Genomic DNA, 18,460 nt, shown 5'->3' on the forward strand with positions numbered 1-18,460 from the left:
TGGAATTAGATGGTCTTTAAAGTCCCTTCCAACCCAAACCACTCTATGGTTCTATTCTGTCAGAGTTTGATGGGTTTATTGACTTCAGTTGAACAATTAATTCCTTCATACCTGTCTGTTAAAAACACCATTTTGCTTCCATGTTGCCCTTTCAAAATAGGTGTATTTCAGTGTGATTACCGTCTGTTAAATAGTGTTTTTTCTGACAGTGTAAGATTGGTGTTTGAATCTATTTTTTTTTTCTACAACGGTTTACTGTTTGATGGTACTGCCTCTAGTGATCAGAGCATTCATCCTTTTGTTTCGTAAAGCTGTATGCCTGTGGGAGCCTTACAAAAGGACTAATACTGTAAGAGACCTGTTATGCTGCTGACATTGGTATAGCAAATTATAAATACCTATCTGTGTAATACCTTTGTAACTGCTATTTGTTTGGTGTGAGAAAACCATATTGTCTTACACTCACTATTTATAATATACATAAGCACATAATTATTTCATAAACATTTTAATACTGTTCATTGCTTGTTTCTTCTCTTCATTTAAAAAAATGTATTTGAAGGTTCTACAGCTATATTTTGGTGCAATTTGTGTTGCAGAATAGTGGATTCTGCTTTTATGTGCTCACACTTTACACAGTCTAACACTCGTTTGCAGTGTTACAGTTAGTACAGTTAGTTACAGTTAGTGTTATAGTTGCAGTTTGAGAATCTGAAGATCAAAATCAAATGTTATTAGTAGAACCATTCCTGTTCTATCTTACACTGTGCACATACTCCTCAAATATAAAAGGAAGGTCTGAAGAAAGATGGGGCATGGAATTGACTGCATACCAGAGCACTGCATCCTGTAGAAAAAATGAAGATTGCACAATAGAATAGAAGGTGATTCTTCCCCTCTACTCTGCTCTTGTGAGACCCCATCTAGAGTACTGTGTTCAACTCTGGGGCACAGCATAAGAAAGACAGGAACTTGTTAAAGCAGGTCCAGAGGAGGGCCATGAAGATCATTAGAGGACAGTAGCACCTCTCATGTGAAGACAGGCTGAGAGTTGGTGTTGTTTAGCCTAGAGAAGACAAGGCTCTAGGGACACCTTACAGCAGCCTTCAGTACCTGAAAGGGGGCCTACAGGAAACCTGGGGAGGGACTCTTTGTCAGGGAGTGGAGTGATAGACAAGGGGTAATGGCTTTAAACTAAAAGAGGGTAGGTTTAGATTAGATATTCAGAATAAATTCTTTACTCAGAGGGTGGTAAGGCACTGGAAGAGGTTGCCCAGAGAAGCTGTGGATGCCCCATCCCTGGAGGTGTTAAAGGCCAGAAAGGGGCTTCGGGCAGTCTGATTTAGTGGGAGGTGTCCCTGCCCATGGAATGGGAGTTGGAATTAGATGATCTTTGACATCCCTTTCCAACCCAAACCATTCTATTATTTTGTGCTTTTAAAGTCTTATATAATTTTTAAAATACTCAGTTTGCAGAAGCATTTTAATTTGCTTTTTTTTAGCCTTCTGCTAAGGTTGTTTTTTAGCTAAGTAGGAATTTGAAATTGAGGTAGACAGGCACAATTTGGATGGGGTATCAACAAAAGGAACATAGTGCAGATTTATCTACCTCCTACCATATTGCAAAGATCTTTAGATTTACTGTATTTACTTTAGGTTAAGATTAGGTAATTCTGGAAACTGGTAAATGTACCTCAACTTCTCATCAGTGGTAGAGAGTTTCAGAAATGCAAAACTCCACAGAAATTCTGAAAATGCAACCAGTACTAAGTTACATTCATGTTTTTTTCACAACTCCTGTTAGTACACTGAAAATTGATTCAATTAGTCTGCTGCACGTTACCAAAAAGGATGCTTGTGTTAGTTATTCTGGCAACTCCGTGAGGTAGGAAAAGTCCTGCTATGGCAGCTTTAACATTTACATACGTGGAGTTAATAGACAATAAATTTGTATGTATTTTCAAAAATGGATAAAAAGGCTTTTCCCTTTCAAAGTTTGTTTTCCAGCACATGGTCCTAGTTTGTGGTACTCTCAACAGCCAGTTCAGAGTTTTGCAGGAAAACAAAACAAAACACACACACAAAAAAACCACAAGCAAACAAACAAAAACAACAAAGAAATACACCAAACCCCAATAGAAGTATGGGTAGCTCCATCCATTTGCAGAACAGCCAAAGGACAGAGGTATAGCAAATCTAGTTAAATAATCTGCCTTAGTCTTAAGCTTTGGTTAGTATTTTATTTTCAACTGAGCTGTCACTGGTATGTGCATGATAGTGATCATTTTATGAAAGGGTAGTACCTATGAAGTATCTTAACTTCGTGGAAAATAAAATGTTTGCCTTAAATCAAAGAGCTTTAGGGTTTAAAAGCTGTAAAAGTTAACAGTTACTGCCATACCAGGAAAAAGTCAGCCAATGGCATCTATCTTGCATGTGGTTAAACACAGTGGAAGCATTTGCATAAGAAATATTGTTAGTAAGCCTTGTCTTTATAGCTGCAGCTATACTGACATCTCCTAACAAACCTTCAGTTAAATGACAAACTTTCTGTAGTTTTATGGGGGTTGACCCTTTCCTCTTCCCCTGTACTCTCATCCTCTCCATATAGATGAAGGAAAAGTTTAGTTGTTTACTGACTGGATTGTAACAAGTCATCTTTACTCGTTGTAGATCGACCTTCTTACTAATGCTAATAACTACCTTTGTCTCAACATGTTTGTTTCTAGTGTAGAGATTTTTGGTGGATGCTTCTAGTGGGGTTCCAGTCACCCCATTGCTTCTCCTCAGCAATGTGTTGCAGAGCCACCATGTTCTCCAGGCATTTCTCTTGTGTGTGCAAGGTGTTGGCAGACAGATTCCTTCAAAGCACGAGGTTTATTAGTATGCTGACGAATATTCATTTAGCATCTTGCTCCATCAGTCTTGCCTGTTGAGTTTGGCAAGAGTTACTGGGCAGTATTGATGAATAGAACAATCTCAGTTTCAGCCTTGGAAAGGAAGATGAAGGTTATACACACACAAAGGGTGTATCTCTTGCTGTCTTTGTCTGCTCATCCCCTAATGCCTTCCCTTGGTTAATTAGGCTATACACTAAATTTAGTTTAGAGTTACAGAAATTCATCTTACGGAATTATTCTTGAGAGAATGCTTCTCTGTCACCTGCTTACCTGCAATAAAAATTTGACCTCAGAGATGCTGGAAAATGGAAGTTCATGGTAGGAGGAGGTTACATGTTTGAAATGCCTGCCCTGTGTTTTTTCATGCTGAAGATGTTTCAGGACTTCATTCACTGAAATTAAATTCAGCTAAGTTTCGATGGCCAGTTTTCATTAGGTGATGCAGCTCTGTGAAGTGAATTAAAGGTGAATGTTGAGCTACCGTGTTATGGCAAGGGGGGCTGTATTTAACTTCTGGAAGAAGGTTATTGGTTAAAACTGCTCGTTTGTAAGGTTAGGAGTCTCACCTCTTTGCCTGTTTTCTGTATGAGAAGGGCACGTAGGAAAATACAGAGCTAGTCAGCCTGTTCCTGTTACCCTGTTCTTTCTATTTATTTTGAAATATGTACAAAAGGTACTTTTGAAACACTCTCTTTCAAGGGTATCATTAGCACCTTCGTAGCTTGGCAGCTTCCTTGGAGGCTGGCTATGGTTTTGGACCTTGTCATAGGCAATATGAAGTGCATTAAAAATGAGTACTTCTCTCTCAATACTGATTAGGAAACAAAGGTTTCCTTTGTTTCTGGTCAGTGTGCAGACCACAAGTGTGCTACGAGGCTGTGGCAGTTTTTCTTGACGTCAGGGGAAAGCTACTGTCAGCAGCTCATTACACACACATTACCTTGGTAATGCACCTTGTGCCTGTCACTATAGCAACCTCCTGGAAAATTACCTCAGCAGCCACTAAAATTCATTTTTACAAAACTAATTACAGGTATAATTAACTTTTTAAGCTTCATCTGCACTATAAATTTATTTGGACCCATGTGATTTAGCTTCTTTTTTTCATTAAAGTAATTTTATACTATTTTCCTTTTTTTTGTTATTTTGTATAATGCTTAGCTGAATAAGTGTTGTTTGGGTGAGAGGACATATAACTACAGTATGTCTCAGCAAAGTAAGACAGGTGGTAAAAATAGATTCAGAGTGCCATACAGATCAGACTGAAACGCTTTGCACAGTTGCTGCTCACCGTGTAAGTGAGTTCCCAGCTGGTAACTCCAGCTAACCTGTTTTTGGAGTAGGTCTCAAGGCAGTTGCCAGGATATTCCCAATACCCATCTCATTATTAGTATTTTAAAGTATAAAGTTAATAGATTAAGGATACATTGGCTTTTGGCAATTGTTGGGCTCACTTTTTTGGTGAAAGTTCATATTTATGACGTGTTTCATGATTCACTTGCAAGAGTGCAGCATGTGTGTGAATTTCTAGCATATGCTGAATAGTCATTTGTGCTACAAAGGCTGATGCCAGTATTTGTGCATACATGCATGTGGTGAAACTTCTAAGGACTTTTTAAAACTTATTTTTTAAGTTATTCTAAAATACGCTGTGCATACCTATTACATGGTTAATTTTTTTGTATGTGCAGAGGATGTGTTTGCCCATGAGTGGTGTTTTTACCAGGAGTTTGATTAGGACACCATTAGGTAGGCACTTCAAAGCTACAGTGAATCAGGCTTATAACAAATGATAAATATATATATATAAATAAATACATACGCAAATACATATATATGTGTATATATGTGTATATACATATGTGTATAAAGTTTCCTAGTTTCCTTCCTTCATCACCTGTGTGAATTCAGAGACTCTTGAAGCCCTGGCTTCACAAGGTATAGATAAGCCAGGGGAGGAAGTAGCTCCACCCTGCCTTTCTGCTGGGGTTTGTGGACTTCCTGTATCCCTGTATCAGTCATATAAACCATCTTAATTTGAACAATTTTAATAGCATTTCTTCACTGTTCCTAATCAGTTTGAGAGAAATCTGCTACAGAGCTATTGTGCAAGTGAAAGAGCTGGCAGGTACTTCTGGGCAGTGACTTCTGGGCAGAGGTGGAGCTGGAGTGGGGCTTGAGCCTGCACAGATGTAGGTGGAAAAGAATTGGCATTAGCTAGTGTTTTGGTGTTTTTACTTAAAGTTGCTGGCTGGTATTTTTTTCATTGTTTAATAAGCTTGAGCATGCTTAAAGGCATACACTGCTGCCATTCGCATGTTAATCAGAAATTTTCTTTAAACCCCAGCTTTCATGTGAAAAAGGAAAGTTAAATTTCAGCCCTTTTGGTATGAAGACTTGAAAACATAAGTCTTTGTTGTGGTAGGGAATTAAACCATAACAAACCAAATAAATGAAATAATAATTTTTCTGTTCTCCAGGAATAGCTGTAATAATGATGGATGAAAGTTAAGTGTGCTGCTAGTATGTGTTTAAATAGTAATGGTGTTTCAGTTATCCTTTTTTTTATTATTATTTTTTTGGTAAAGAGTCCCCATATTCATTTACATATCCATACTCCCTCTCAGCATTTCGAAATAGTAAAATCAATCCAACAAGCTAAGTTATTAAGAAGAATCAAGCCATCACCCCATCCCTCCTACTGCAATGTAAAAATCTGTTCTTGTGTTTAAAGAAGAGTGTTTTGTTTTGTTTTGTTTTGTTTTCTGTGTAGTTCTGTGGACATAGAATTATACTATTCTGTAATTAATACAAATAATAATGAATTGTTTTACTTTGTTTAAGAGGCATGAGTTGTAAGAGAGATGTACGTAGGTTTTAGTGATTTTAGAGTATCTTGAAGGGCAAAGCTTCTTTTCAGAAACATGTTTAACCCCCTTCTAAATTGTTTAAAGTATGTGAAGTTACGTATGCTATATGGTAGTAGGAAGTATAGCTAATCTGCAGAACTGTTTAAGTAACAGAAAATACAGTCATGCAAAGAAGGATAAAATAACTAAATCTCTATTCCTTTGGTTCAGAGCAAGAATGCACAAGCATCATTAAAATCTGAATTCCAGCGCAAGCAATTCTTCAGCAATGTCTCAGTTTAAAATAAATAAATAAATAAATAATAAAAGCTTAATAGATAAGGAGGGTTTTCTTCTACTTAAAAGAATTTCGTTGACTATTTGTTGTATGCTTGCATCACAAAAATTACAATAATAACAGACTTAAAAGTTGGGCAACAAAAAACTGGGCCATTTTCATTTAAATAAAAGCATATAATGATGTATTTATTTACTAAGTTTTAAGTCATAAGTAAAAGTAGTAAGGACTAAATGTTGTTACGCAAAAATGAAAAATGAATTGATTTTGTTGGACTATAAATTCTGTTTTTGATTTGCAAATATGAAGTTTTTTTTTTTCCAGAAGGTTGTTGTGCACGCTGATTTTTTCTTTTATTCTTTTTATTATTTATTTATTTATTTATTTTTCTGTGAGTTACTCTGACTGGTTTTGATGCAGCTTCCTTGATTCTGGATTTGAATTCATAGTTTTGGAGATTTTTTAGAGTGCTCTACATCCTTTGGTTTGTTAGGTGAAAAATCTAGGATAAGAAACAGGCCTCTGTAAAGATCTGTAAGGACTCTGTTATGGACTTTGTAGGCTCTATATGGTGCTGCTGGTGAAATGAGTATGAAGGTTTCTGTTTAGTGCATGTGTAAGAAGAAAACTAAGAATGAAGAAAAGATGTATTTTTAAAGGATAAATTAGTTTTTCTGGAACTTAATGACATCAATGAGTTGTGCTAGGACAAAAAAATACTCATCTGTCCTTTGAATGGCTTCAAGTAACACAAACGAAATTTGCTTATTTAATAATATCCCTTTAAATTACTGGCTTTCTAAAATCAGCCAGCATATCTTAGTAATACGTCCACTGTGCTCATGGTGCATAGGTACAGTCACCAGGCTCACATCAGAGACCACTGATGAAGCTTTCCAAAGTAGTGCAAGAGGGTGATTGTATAAATGGGACACCTGCCAATTTATTTTGCTAAGATTCTTTGCTGTCCTGAATACTACTGTAGCATGTAGTGACCCACAGTGCTTCTTTGTAGCTTTCCAAAATACTGTAACAAAACCAATTTTGCCAGCCTGGGAGGGAAAAAGAAGGTAGGTAGTGTTTCGGGGTCTCCATCAGTTTCCTGTTGTGGTGGTTATGGATTTCTTTCACTTGCACTTTTTTTCTTTTTGCCTAACAAAATGATGATGCACTTGTTCATTCTGTTTTTTGTGTAAAGCATCTAAGGGCAGATGAATTGCTCATATTCTTAAGCCTTTTTCTTACAGGCAGAAATTAATATGTATCCTGAGAAAATATTTTCAAAATAATAGCTTCTGAATATGATATCTGAGATGGTTCAATATGTCTTTCTAAATATATGTAACTTTCTCACATTCATTGTTTACTATCAGATTAATCTCATGAATAAAATCATAGGAAAATTTGATAAAGCGTTTGGCTCCCTTCCAGACCTAACAGATAAATTCTTCTGTATTTTTGCTGTAAAGTAGAGCTCAAACTGGTTTGTTTCTGTCATTGTTCAGGAAAACTTGCTCCCACTATTTCATAACAAGACCTTCGGAGCATCTAGAAATAGTCTAAGTGTTTATTGTGGGAGTTTATTTAAAAAGAGCACCTTCAGTAATAACCAGGAGGAAAAGAACAGTTTCAGAGCTTTGTGATACTTGATCATTTGAAAAATTACAAGGAGTCCATTGCTGCCCTCCCCAGCTATGAATCAGGGCATTCTTAGGTTAACTTATATCAGTGGCTAGCTCTAAGTCATTCTTGTGCTTGGAAGTAATCAAATGCCTGAGAACTGCATTTGCTGCAGCAGTCTTTCTCCCAGATGTCTGCTGTGGGGAGAGCCCACGCTGTCTGCTGCACTGAATTCATGAAATGTCCAGCTCCTGGACCCAAACAGGCCATCACACACACGTAGGTACATATCTTTATTAAGGCTTCTCTCTTATGAGAGTTAGGTAAAACCTCCAGTACATTTCTGCTTTATAGTTGCAAACCACTGAGTTCTGTGTTGTAGTTAATGAATCTTTACAAAGAATTTTATTGCTTTTTTTCTTTTTTTTTTTTTTTGCTTATCAGCTGGGATGTATTTTACGTACTTCAGGCTTATTAACCTGATCAGAGGTTTAAGTGTAAATGCAGGAATTTCAAGTGCCAGAGATCCCACTGTGGGATCAGTGCTGTCTTCCAGCAACAGGATCCAGAAAGTTCCTTAATTTGTCATTGGGTGCTTTTTTCCTTTTTTGTTTAATTATTATTTTTTAATTAATCTTCAAGCAGTGCCATTTATCCATAATCATTTTATAACTGGTAAATGTTATATATACATAAATACACACCTCTGTGTACATACATATATATATATTTATAGTGAACTGATATATCACTTCATTGTTTCTTGGGAGACTCATGTTTATCTATGTATCTGTTGACACTGCAATGTGAATATCAAGGAATGTGTTATGTTGTCAGATAAGACTATGCAATTTTATATTTCTTAGCCATTTTACAGCACTATTTATCTATAAGTTGCCGAGAGTTGTGCAATCGAAAACTTTGAATTTTTGGTGATTTTGCATGTGAAAGCCAAGCAAACTTGTATGAAAAGAAACAAACAAAAACAACAGAATAATTATGCTACCTTTTTGTAGGATTTATTTAACTCTATGAAAGTGTCCAGGAAGGGTGAATGGATCCCAACGTTACATTTTGTTCCCTTTTTTATGCCAATAATGCTCTTTTTTTGTTGCACTTCTTCCTATCCCACAGCCCATTTCCACTCCCAAGTCTCCCCTTCTCTCTTCCTTAGTCAAATTATGGTGTCACTGTCTTGCATTTCTTTTGTTTCTCCCTGTCTGTAGCTATCTTAATGACTTGGACCGCATAGCAGATTCCACCTATCTGCCAACTCAGCAAGATGTGCTTAGAGTTCGAGTCCCAACAACAGGAATCATTGAATATCCATTCGACCTACAAAGCGTCATTTTCAGGTAGAAAAAAAGTTTCACAGGCATTTGCTTTGTTTTTGTTCTTTCCTCTTGCATTAATAATGGCACTATAAAATATTGGTTAAAATTGCACAAAAAAATGTTATTCTGTGCTTTTACAATTTGAGCTTGTCCATTTTATTTTCGTGTCATTGTCCACATCTAATTAGCAGCTGATGTTAAAGATGTCAAAGGATGAAAGGATGTCATTCTTTTTCTGAAGACAGTTATTACTGATACAATGCCTATAATTCATCTTCTCAGTAAAATTTATCAAAGTCTTATTATGAATAATAGCATGAAAATGCAATCATGTATCCTAATTCCTGTAAATTATGGAATGCAAAATTACCACTTGTGTAGTTGAGTATTAGCAGGAAATCACTCTCCTGGAGAGAAGTCATGTCTACTAGAGTGCAAGTGCTGATGCTTAAAAAATAATTATGGGATTACAATTGCACGTTAGGCGCCTAAGAGTTTAGTTACACTGAGACACAGGGCAATGTGAGAGTAAACTGCCAATAAATTTGAGTTTTTCTGCTGGCTATTAACAACTTCAGTAGATAAATTTGTATTCTGTATATACTCTTAAAATGGGTCATCTTTGGCAAACTGGGAATTTTGACACTGGTAATTTTTGGAGGGAAGAGGCAGACCACCAAAACTATTCTGTGCATGTGTGTTTTTGCTAAATATACAAAGTATATTTTCCATAATCATGACTCGGGTTTGTCAGACTTTAGCATCTCAGAAATTTGAAGGTTGTGAGACTCACAGTAATTTAAATACAGGAACACGTCAGACTGAGAACCAAACAGGATTACATGTTTACTTACAACAGATGCTATTAAACTTTAGTATCAATGGAAAAACCGTTAAGAAAACCAAACCAAACTGTGTTTTCAACTAAATTCTTTGTTGTTTTTGTTTTTGTATGTGCTTGTATGTTCATCTGTTATGGTATTCATGGAGTTTATGTGGATATTAATTTTGCAGAATGGTGGATGTAGGAGGCCAACGATCAGAAAGAAGAAAATGGATACATTGCTTTGAAAATGTCACATCTATCATGTTCCTAGTAGCTCTTAGTGAATATGATCAAGTGCTTGTGGAGTCAGACAATGAGGTAAGAAACCATTAGCAAGTACAAAGCACCAGTTTTGAAGAAAAAAATAATTTTACTTGTCCAGTCCCAGGTGTTTTCCAAATGCATCCATCCCCCAGCAGTCATGTACAACTACACATAATGGATTGAGAAGTACTGCAAAGATCTAGAGGTTAATCTTCAACTATGGGAAGGCTGAGCCACTCTGTGGGGTATTCAGTGAAACCTATCTGTTTTGTGTTGAAAGGGAGTACGGTTGAATAAAGAGAAATGTTTTTGGCTGTTTGTACAGTAGGTATTTACTAGCAGAGCCATAAAAATTGAGAGTAGAAATGAAGACAAAATTTATTGATTCTTTGCTAGAACAAACCCTACACTAGTAAAATTGATTCAGCTGACTTATAGCATAGACTGTATTGGCTTATATTTTCTAATTGTATGTTTTTTTCAAACAATAACAGAAATCAGAGTGTGTTGGACGGGGACCTGTGAGCTGACGGGATAAAGCATACTAGTATTCAGTATTTCAAATGCAGTTTTACAGAGTAGTGAGGTTATTTGGTGGTGGGTTTTTTTGTTTGGTTGTTTTTTTCTTCTTTCCTGAGGGCTATTTTCAGTTACTCATCAAACTTCTATGAGTTACTGGCACTGTCCTATGCAAGTCTGTTAACACGTACTTAAAAAATTTAGATGAAAAAAATAAAATATTTTAAAATCCTTCATGACTGATTTCACTGTTTAAGACAGTGACTGACATAGCAAAGTAAAAGAGGTGTCTCTGGACACTCTGGAGACATGTTTCTATGCTCAAATGTATTCAGTATTATTTTTATAATAAATTCTGAAAGCTTTTGCATGAATAGTCTTCCCATAAGAAAAATATTTTTATATTATTATTTATTTTTAAATATATATCAGCCATGTCATTTAAGGTTGAATTTACAAAAAGAGCTGGTCTTTAAATGGCTGGCTGACATTTTGTTACAACGATGTAATCAGCACCAACTTGATCTCTCGTAATTATGGAAGCTAAACATGTAGATAAACAGACAACTAAGTCAGACTTGACTCACTTCAAGCCAAAACTGAAGTGTCTGGTTCTATCTTTTTTTCTGGTTTGCATTAGTCTTTTGTAGCCACAAGATCAACAAGGAAGTATCAAGCATTTTGATCATACAGGTCAAAATATATTGGAAATCACATAAAGAAAAATGAGTTATGATAATTTCCAAATTCTGTTATCGAACTGTCCAAAATAAATTCTGAAACTTTTTGGTGTTATCTCTTCCACCCACTGTGTTTTCATCCTTTTAAACAAATGGAAGCAACTATCTTTCTCATAAGGAAAGGCTTAACTGTGGTGTTCTATTACATTTATCCTCTTCTAGTTAGGTGGCTTGATAAAACCCTTGATTTTATATTTGGTCCAATAATGTCAATTTGCAGATCATGACATAGAGCATCTATACTGTAGAAGATGGGCTGAATCATTTGGAGTACACAATCTTGCTCTGTGTTCTTGTAAGGGTTCATATTCTGTGAATTGAATGGAACACACAAACTGAAGATCATGTTCTGTCTTGGGCTCTCTGATGCCTGAAGTGATGCCTCAAGTTGTGATAGCTTTTCTGTAACTACTTTTCAGCTGTTATGAAAACGGTCGTCTTACTCATAAAGCTGTTCTGATTTTTCAAGTTTTCACTTTTACCTTTGTGGAGGTAAAAGCTGCAAAACTCCTCTTCACCTTGAAGACAATTTTTGCACCTCACTGCTAAACAGTTTGTTTCTTATTAACAACAGTGGAAAACTTCTGAGCCTTTTTGCCTTTCAGTTTGAAATCTGCTCATAAGTTTAATTCATACCAGTTTTTGTTTGCAAGTCATGCATACCGGCCCCAGTAGCACATTCTAGCACCCTGAGGACTGTGTTATTCTAGTTCTGGGATGGATTCGGCCTGTCTTAAGCTGAGCACCTATCTGGACAGCTTAGTTCTGGCTTGCAGCAAGCTGTGGCCTGTCTAGACAAAAGTCAGTATACTAGAGCACTGCTATATTCCCTTCTTTATTCCTTTGCTGTACCTCCCGACATTCCAGCCCTAAAACACATAGGAGAATAATGGGTTTATTTATTCTGCATAAAGCAAAGTATAGTTTGTCTGAATGTGGGTATCGCAGAAATGTGGAAAGGTTTTAAAGACTAGTTCACACCTTGAATTAAGAAAGTTACAAAAATATTTTTAATTCTTTATTGTGGTATGACAAGCTCACTAGGGAAGTCAGTAATTTAACTTGGATGCTCTGATTATCAACCAAGAGATACTTTTTCATACTCACTTCTGAATTGTGAAATGGCATTAAAATTTCAGCACCAAAGTGAGAGTGCCCTACTTTCTTCATATGTACAGCATCAGTGTGATACTACGCTAGAATCTAATCCTCCTTTGATCTGAGTGCCTTTTACTCAAATTAAAAGATCTGACTCAACAACTTGCAATGTTCTGCTACTCCCTTTGCATTGCTTTCATGGCCTGATTATACAGTATGTTTTTTGTAAGACTGCCTACTTTATTTTTCTAATTAGTCCATTGCATGTTATTGCCTGAAGTCTTTTTCCTTGTAGTATGTTTTACAAAGAAAACTATACTTTTTATCATCTGTTGGATTCTTTTTAGCTAATAAATTGTTTAATTAATCTCATTTTAATGTATAAACATAAATCTTAAGAATTATTGCCATTCAGTGCATGTGTGTTTGTATGACCCTTCATGATTATGAAACTGGTTTAGAGCCCTTAAGACTCAGATTTGTATTTCAAAATGTCATGCATGACAAACTCGTAGCTGTAAGTCATTTCTTCCCTTGTTTAGCTTGTTCAAGAGAAATACATTTGGATTATAAATCAGATGAGGCTACACTGAGTTGAGAGGCTTTGCTAGTGTCTCTCAAGGGCTTTTATTCACTTGGTATTTTTGGGAGTAAGTTGGGCACAGTTTCTGTCTTCATACCCTTGAAAGACTTAAGACTTCATAGTTCTGAGGAATAAAGCATACTCTGGAAGAGGAAATCATACATCGAAAATGAGACAAATGTTCAGACTGCCCGCCTTTCAAAACCCCATGTAGAATGGCACTTAATGGCATATGAAATTAGAAATTTTAAGAAGCTGCACTGCAGTGACAAAGACCTGCAGGTCAAAGAATTGGGGGCTTCAAACCTGAAGAAAAGCATGCATGGCTGCCCAATAGTATCATAACTGTGATTCCTCTGGCAGGCAATTCTCAAAAATAACATTATCTCTCCTTTCTTAAGTGTGTGTCTAGATTGTATATAACTAGGCATCTGATTTGATTCATTAATATAAAATATGAGAAATTGCTAAGGACAGTATATTTAAACACCTTTCAAAAATTTCAGATGATGTACAGTTTTGAAATGCTTCCGTCTTCTTAAATACATGTAAAAGAAGGGCTGTTGAAGTGTTCCAAATTCTGCCCTTAATAAAAGAGTAAGTCTGTCTAGATTCATTGGTGGAAATTAGGACAAAACTCAATCCAGAGGACATAATATACTAATTACATTAATAGTATTGTAAAATAAATTGTCCCTAAGTCTTATATGATGTGATGAAGGAGAATGTGTTACAAGTTGAAATGTCAGATGTATTTGACCTTTTCACTATTTAAGGAAAGACTGACAGAATTAGAAGTGAGATAAAAAGTGAAGGAATCAACTCTCTGATAAATATGTTTATGATGTAAAATGTCCTCTAGGTCAGGTTTTTGCTCTGCATTATATCAGCAGGTGTGGATAAATCTGCAGTTTTATCAAAAAGCACAGTTTAGAACTTTCCCATTTTAAAAATCAAGTTGTTTCTCTAAGTAAAGGATTTTTCGTAGATAAAGGAAATTAATCCATATTCCAGGATAGGCTCCATTCAAATATGTACAGGTATCTCTTATAAACGTACTAAATCTCATGGTCTCTGAGCAATAAATACAGAAACAACTTTCAGCTTTGCAGGAGAACCAGTAACCACTTGAGAGGACTAGAGACAGTACTGTATAGTTTCAATATCTGGGTTCGTGGAAAAGAGATTTTCATAATCCTTGCAGAGTTTGTTAAGTACTTGGGGAAAAAATACATTTATTGATGTTTAGATATAATTTTCTTCCACATTAACATGCTAGAAGTCTAAGGTGTATATGAGTTTGTATAGCTTGTATAGGTTTTCGGTGGTTATGCAAGTGTGAGTTTTCAAGGTAGAGATCTTTCTTTTTCTGTATTCTCAGAGGAAAACAGAGAAGACACAATTTCCTCAGTCCAGCTAGATTAATGAATGAAACATGGATAAATTTATAATAAAATAATTGACATTTTGAGATTTTCTAAATTATCAAAAAGCAAAGGCTGTATTTTCAAGGTGTAATTGGAGAGTGCAAAGCTACAAAGGCATTGAATATCATAAAGTATTCACTGGTAGAAAAATAATTTGTAGGAATAACTGATCTGAGTATTACAAACATGCTTTGCCCAACATGAGCCAGGGAAAAAATACCAGATTTGGTCAAAGTTGATACATTTTGGTTTAAAAAAATCACAGAAATGCAATTTTAAAATGTGAGTTTTCAACAAGTTTGGAGAAAAAAAAATGTTGCTAATATTTAAGATGAATATATTTTCCACCTTGACTTTCGAGTAAGGAATTTCACTAATGCCCAGCTTTATATATACGTAATATTTATCCTGTATATGTAGAAGTGCCATATATGTGCATCTCTGTGCCTTAGGAAAACAGTGGTTTCTCCTTTAATTTTTTTGTTAAGTAATTTATTTTCATTGATAAATGAAAGCACATATAAAAGAATGTTTTAAGTGTCACTCTCTTCATTAAAATATTAGCATTAATAAAACTTAAAAAATTGTATTTCATGGGAGGTTTATTTGCTGGGTTTTCACTGGCCTTGAATAACAAAGCAAATAGAACCAATCATCTTTATTGTTAAAGTCTATTTATACAGCCTGTCCAGACAGGTAATTTGTAACCTTCTGAAGGGTTATTTATGTAATCTGTTCTTGTTAGTTAAAACTGAAAAGAAGAAGAAAAGATTCTTTTCAAGTAGGGAACAGCTTTTTTTTTTTTTAGTTCATGCCATTTCTTACTCTTTGCTGACATAAAAAGAGGGTGTGACTAGAACATTGTACCAATTCATCAGCTGTTAACAGATGACACTGACAAGCAGTACAGAAGTTCCATCTAGGCTTTCTGTTCTCGTCCGTGTACAATCTAGAGATGTACTTAAGAGACATGAATATGCTAGTTCTAAAGCTCATACTATATCTTAATAAATTGATGTAGCTGCACCTAAAATTGTTTCAACATAATAATGTGTGATTTAATTTCTCTTAAACCATTATTTCCTTCCCTTGCCTTTAATTATGAGTTGTCATCCAATTTTCATTAAAGTTTTATTGAAACTACCACCTCCTTCTAATTCATGTATTTATACATTTCATCATACATTACAGTTGAAATCTTGTTGAAATTTTTTGTAATATATGAGGCAAACTGAAATGACCTAAGGATTTTGAGTTTTTCAAAATCACAACAAGAATTATTCCTTGGCTCAAGAAATTCTGGACCCATGCCTTCAGTGTATCCACACTCTAGGAGAGATGTTCAAACCTTGACTGAACGTGACTATGAGCAACCTGATCTAATCACAATATCAGTCCTGCAGAGAGCAAGGACTTGGGCTAGCTGACTTCCACAGGTCCTTTCCAAGATGCATGTTCTTCTGTGACTTTGAGCTTAGAAGTTTTTTTTCTTTCTTTGGAGAGTGTCTTTGCAGTCATGCTGTAAGGTTTTCCCAAAACTTCTTCAAAACCCTTAAACCTCTTTATGTTGTGTTGGATAAATGAATTAATGTGGTTACCTTCACAGTACTTAATTTACATTAAAGAACTGTTCTGCAGCTTTATCAGAAGTATCACGTGTATGAAGGCAGAACAGGGTGTTTAGAAAATATAGCTTCTGTACCTCTGCCACAAGTACAAATGGAAACCTAAGGAACAGAGGTTTTCTGTGCTTTAAGTACTGAATGAAAGCACTGTGCAAGGATGTCAGTTGTTTGGGTGGATGAAAAATCTTGTTTTTCTTAGGTTGTCCTAAGTAGAATGGATCAGTGGTGTTGCTTGGTTTGTTAAAAAAAATATTCCAGTTAAGGTCTAATATATTAAAACTACATGTAAATCTGAAACCTAGGATAGGTATTTTTAGTGTGAATTCATCTGTGTGTGTATACCAGTATGTAGATGCAGACATACTTGTTCGTGTTTCGATTCTGGACAAAATAAATCTGTAAAATAGAAGAGTATCCAAAGCCTCTAGATGGAACTTCTGTAGTGTTCATCAGTGTGATCTGTTAATGGATGACACATGGGTACAGTGTGCCAGTCACACTTTCATTTAATGGGGGCCAAAAATAAGAATGGCATGAGGACACAGAGTTTAGAATACTTTCACTCTTTATGGAGGTAATTATCTGAAGAACATGTTTCATTTTTACATCGGAACTATCTTGCGGTTCGCATTTGGGCATGTTTCCACTTTTCTTCCAGCACTTTGTGTTCCTTATTCACAAGCTAGTCCTACATGGCTTAGCACGAAGGCTGAAAGAAAACAACATTGAGATCAGAGCACTTATTTTTTTTCTGCATCATGAATAAACATAATACTTCAGTCTGTTTTTTCAACATTCAGCAATCCAGAACAATTGAGTATAGGACAGAGAAATAGTATGAACTCCCAGATAGAATTAAAATCCTCAAATGATCTTCAAAATTATTTAACAGTATTATTTCCATGGTAAATAAGATCTCCGGAACTCATTGTTTGTTTGGAAACTAGAGAAAACAACACATTAATCTTCTGTGCCAAAACTATTTGCTGTATGTATTGTATTTGTTCATGCGTGTTCTCACACATGCATATGTGTTACCTTTTTGGTTTTTGGATAGAGAACACTTTGAATGTAAAGTGTTAGTATTGAACATTTGCATATGTAAGGGCCAGAGCCTATTTGTCTTTGTTAAAGTGGTAGATCATAATGGAAATGGGAGGTTGAACATTCATGAGCGGTTTGCAGGTTTGCCAGAAATGCTGCTGGTAAATGTTGCTATTGGCAGCAATTGCTGGCAAAGAAGATTGTGATTTCTTTTGTTCAATAACCAGCATAAAAACTGACCAGAAAAGGAGCTTTTTCAATGGCAATTTTATTTTAAAAGATTTTCACCCATTTTTCTCGAAAGTACGTGGATATTCATGAAAAACTGCTTATACCAGCTGTCATGTCATTTCATCAAAGTCAATTTAAGATCCCTTTTTTTTTTCATTAAAAACATGTTGATGACAATGTTTAGACTACAGTTTTGGGCCACTTTTTGGATCAATTTTATTTTGACAGTATTTCTGTGATTTGGTGGTTGTTGAACATGTTGATTTTGATGGATTTCACCTGTCATTTGATTCATCTGTCCCTCTGCTGGGTGCATGAGATTGCAATATATTTCCAAGGGCAATGCTGCAATTTCAAGTTCATGGAGCAGTTAGAGTTCTTCTCTCCCAGGTGATTTACAAGTACAGTTCTTAGTCTTCCCAGTCTTCTATCAGCAGCTTGTTTTTGTCAGGCTGGTTTGCAGAAAGATTTAGGGCAAGCAAATCAAATAGAGGAATTATTTGTGAGCTCTGTGTTTGAAGTATTCTCTTACTGTGTTTGAGTCATTCCTAAAAATATTTGTACGGTCAGTGTAGTCCTTTCTCAGATAGTCAGCTATAGCGGTATAACTTGAAGATTATGATTCACTGGTGGCAAAAATGAGGTGCTTCCATTTTTGATACTGTATTTACTTTTTTTACATAGCTGAAGACTCTGTGCTGACCTCCCACTTCTGATTTCCTGTTATTTCCCAATTTTCATGTAGCAGCCCTATTAAATTTTTAGCCAAGGAATACACTGTAGGGTCTCCGTGTGCAGCCAGGCAGTTCTACTTAAATAAATGCTGGAAGCCATATTTGGAGAAGGGAGATATGACAAACTAACACAGAGTTTCCCACAAAAAAAAAAAAAGGTAAAATAATAGAACACATTACCACGATACTGAACAACTTCTGAAATATTGTGATCTTTGAGTTGTTTTTTTTTTTTTTTTCTGGTGCTTTCATGTGTCAGTATCTCCTTTTCTGCAGTTACCATCTCTGAATGCCCTATCACTAGAATAAACATTCCTTGTCAGCGTACAGTTGTCTATACAGTGCAAGCTGTTAATTTAAAAATGCTT

At 35.6% G+C, this 18,460-nt stretch overlaps 1 protein-coding gene across 1 annotated transcript in view; it reads left to right on the forward strand.

The window, feature by feature from the left end:
- The window catches only part of LOC310889451 (guanine nucleotide-binding protein G(q) subunit alpha), a 132,089-nt gene that overhangs the window by 98,156 nt on the left and 15,473 nt on the right, over positions 1 to 18,460 (forward strand). Inside the window, exons 4-5 of the mRNA XM_083816928.1 lie at positions 8,894 to 9,022; positions 10,016 to 10,145. Of these exons, the coding sequence (XP_083673054.1) occupies positions 8,894 to 9,022; positions 10,016 to 10,145 (259 nt within the window). The remainder of the gene's footprint in view (positions 1 to 8,893; positions 9,023 to 10,015; positions 10,146 to 18,460) is intronic.

The sequence above is a fragment of the Anser anser genome (genome assembly GCF_964211835.1).
Source record: "Anser anser genome assembly, chromosome: Z".
Classification (NCBI taxonomy): Eukaryota; Metazoa; Chordata; class Aves; order Anseriformes; family Anatidae; genus Anser; species Anser anser.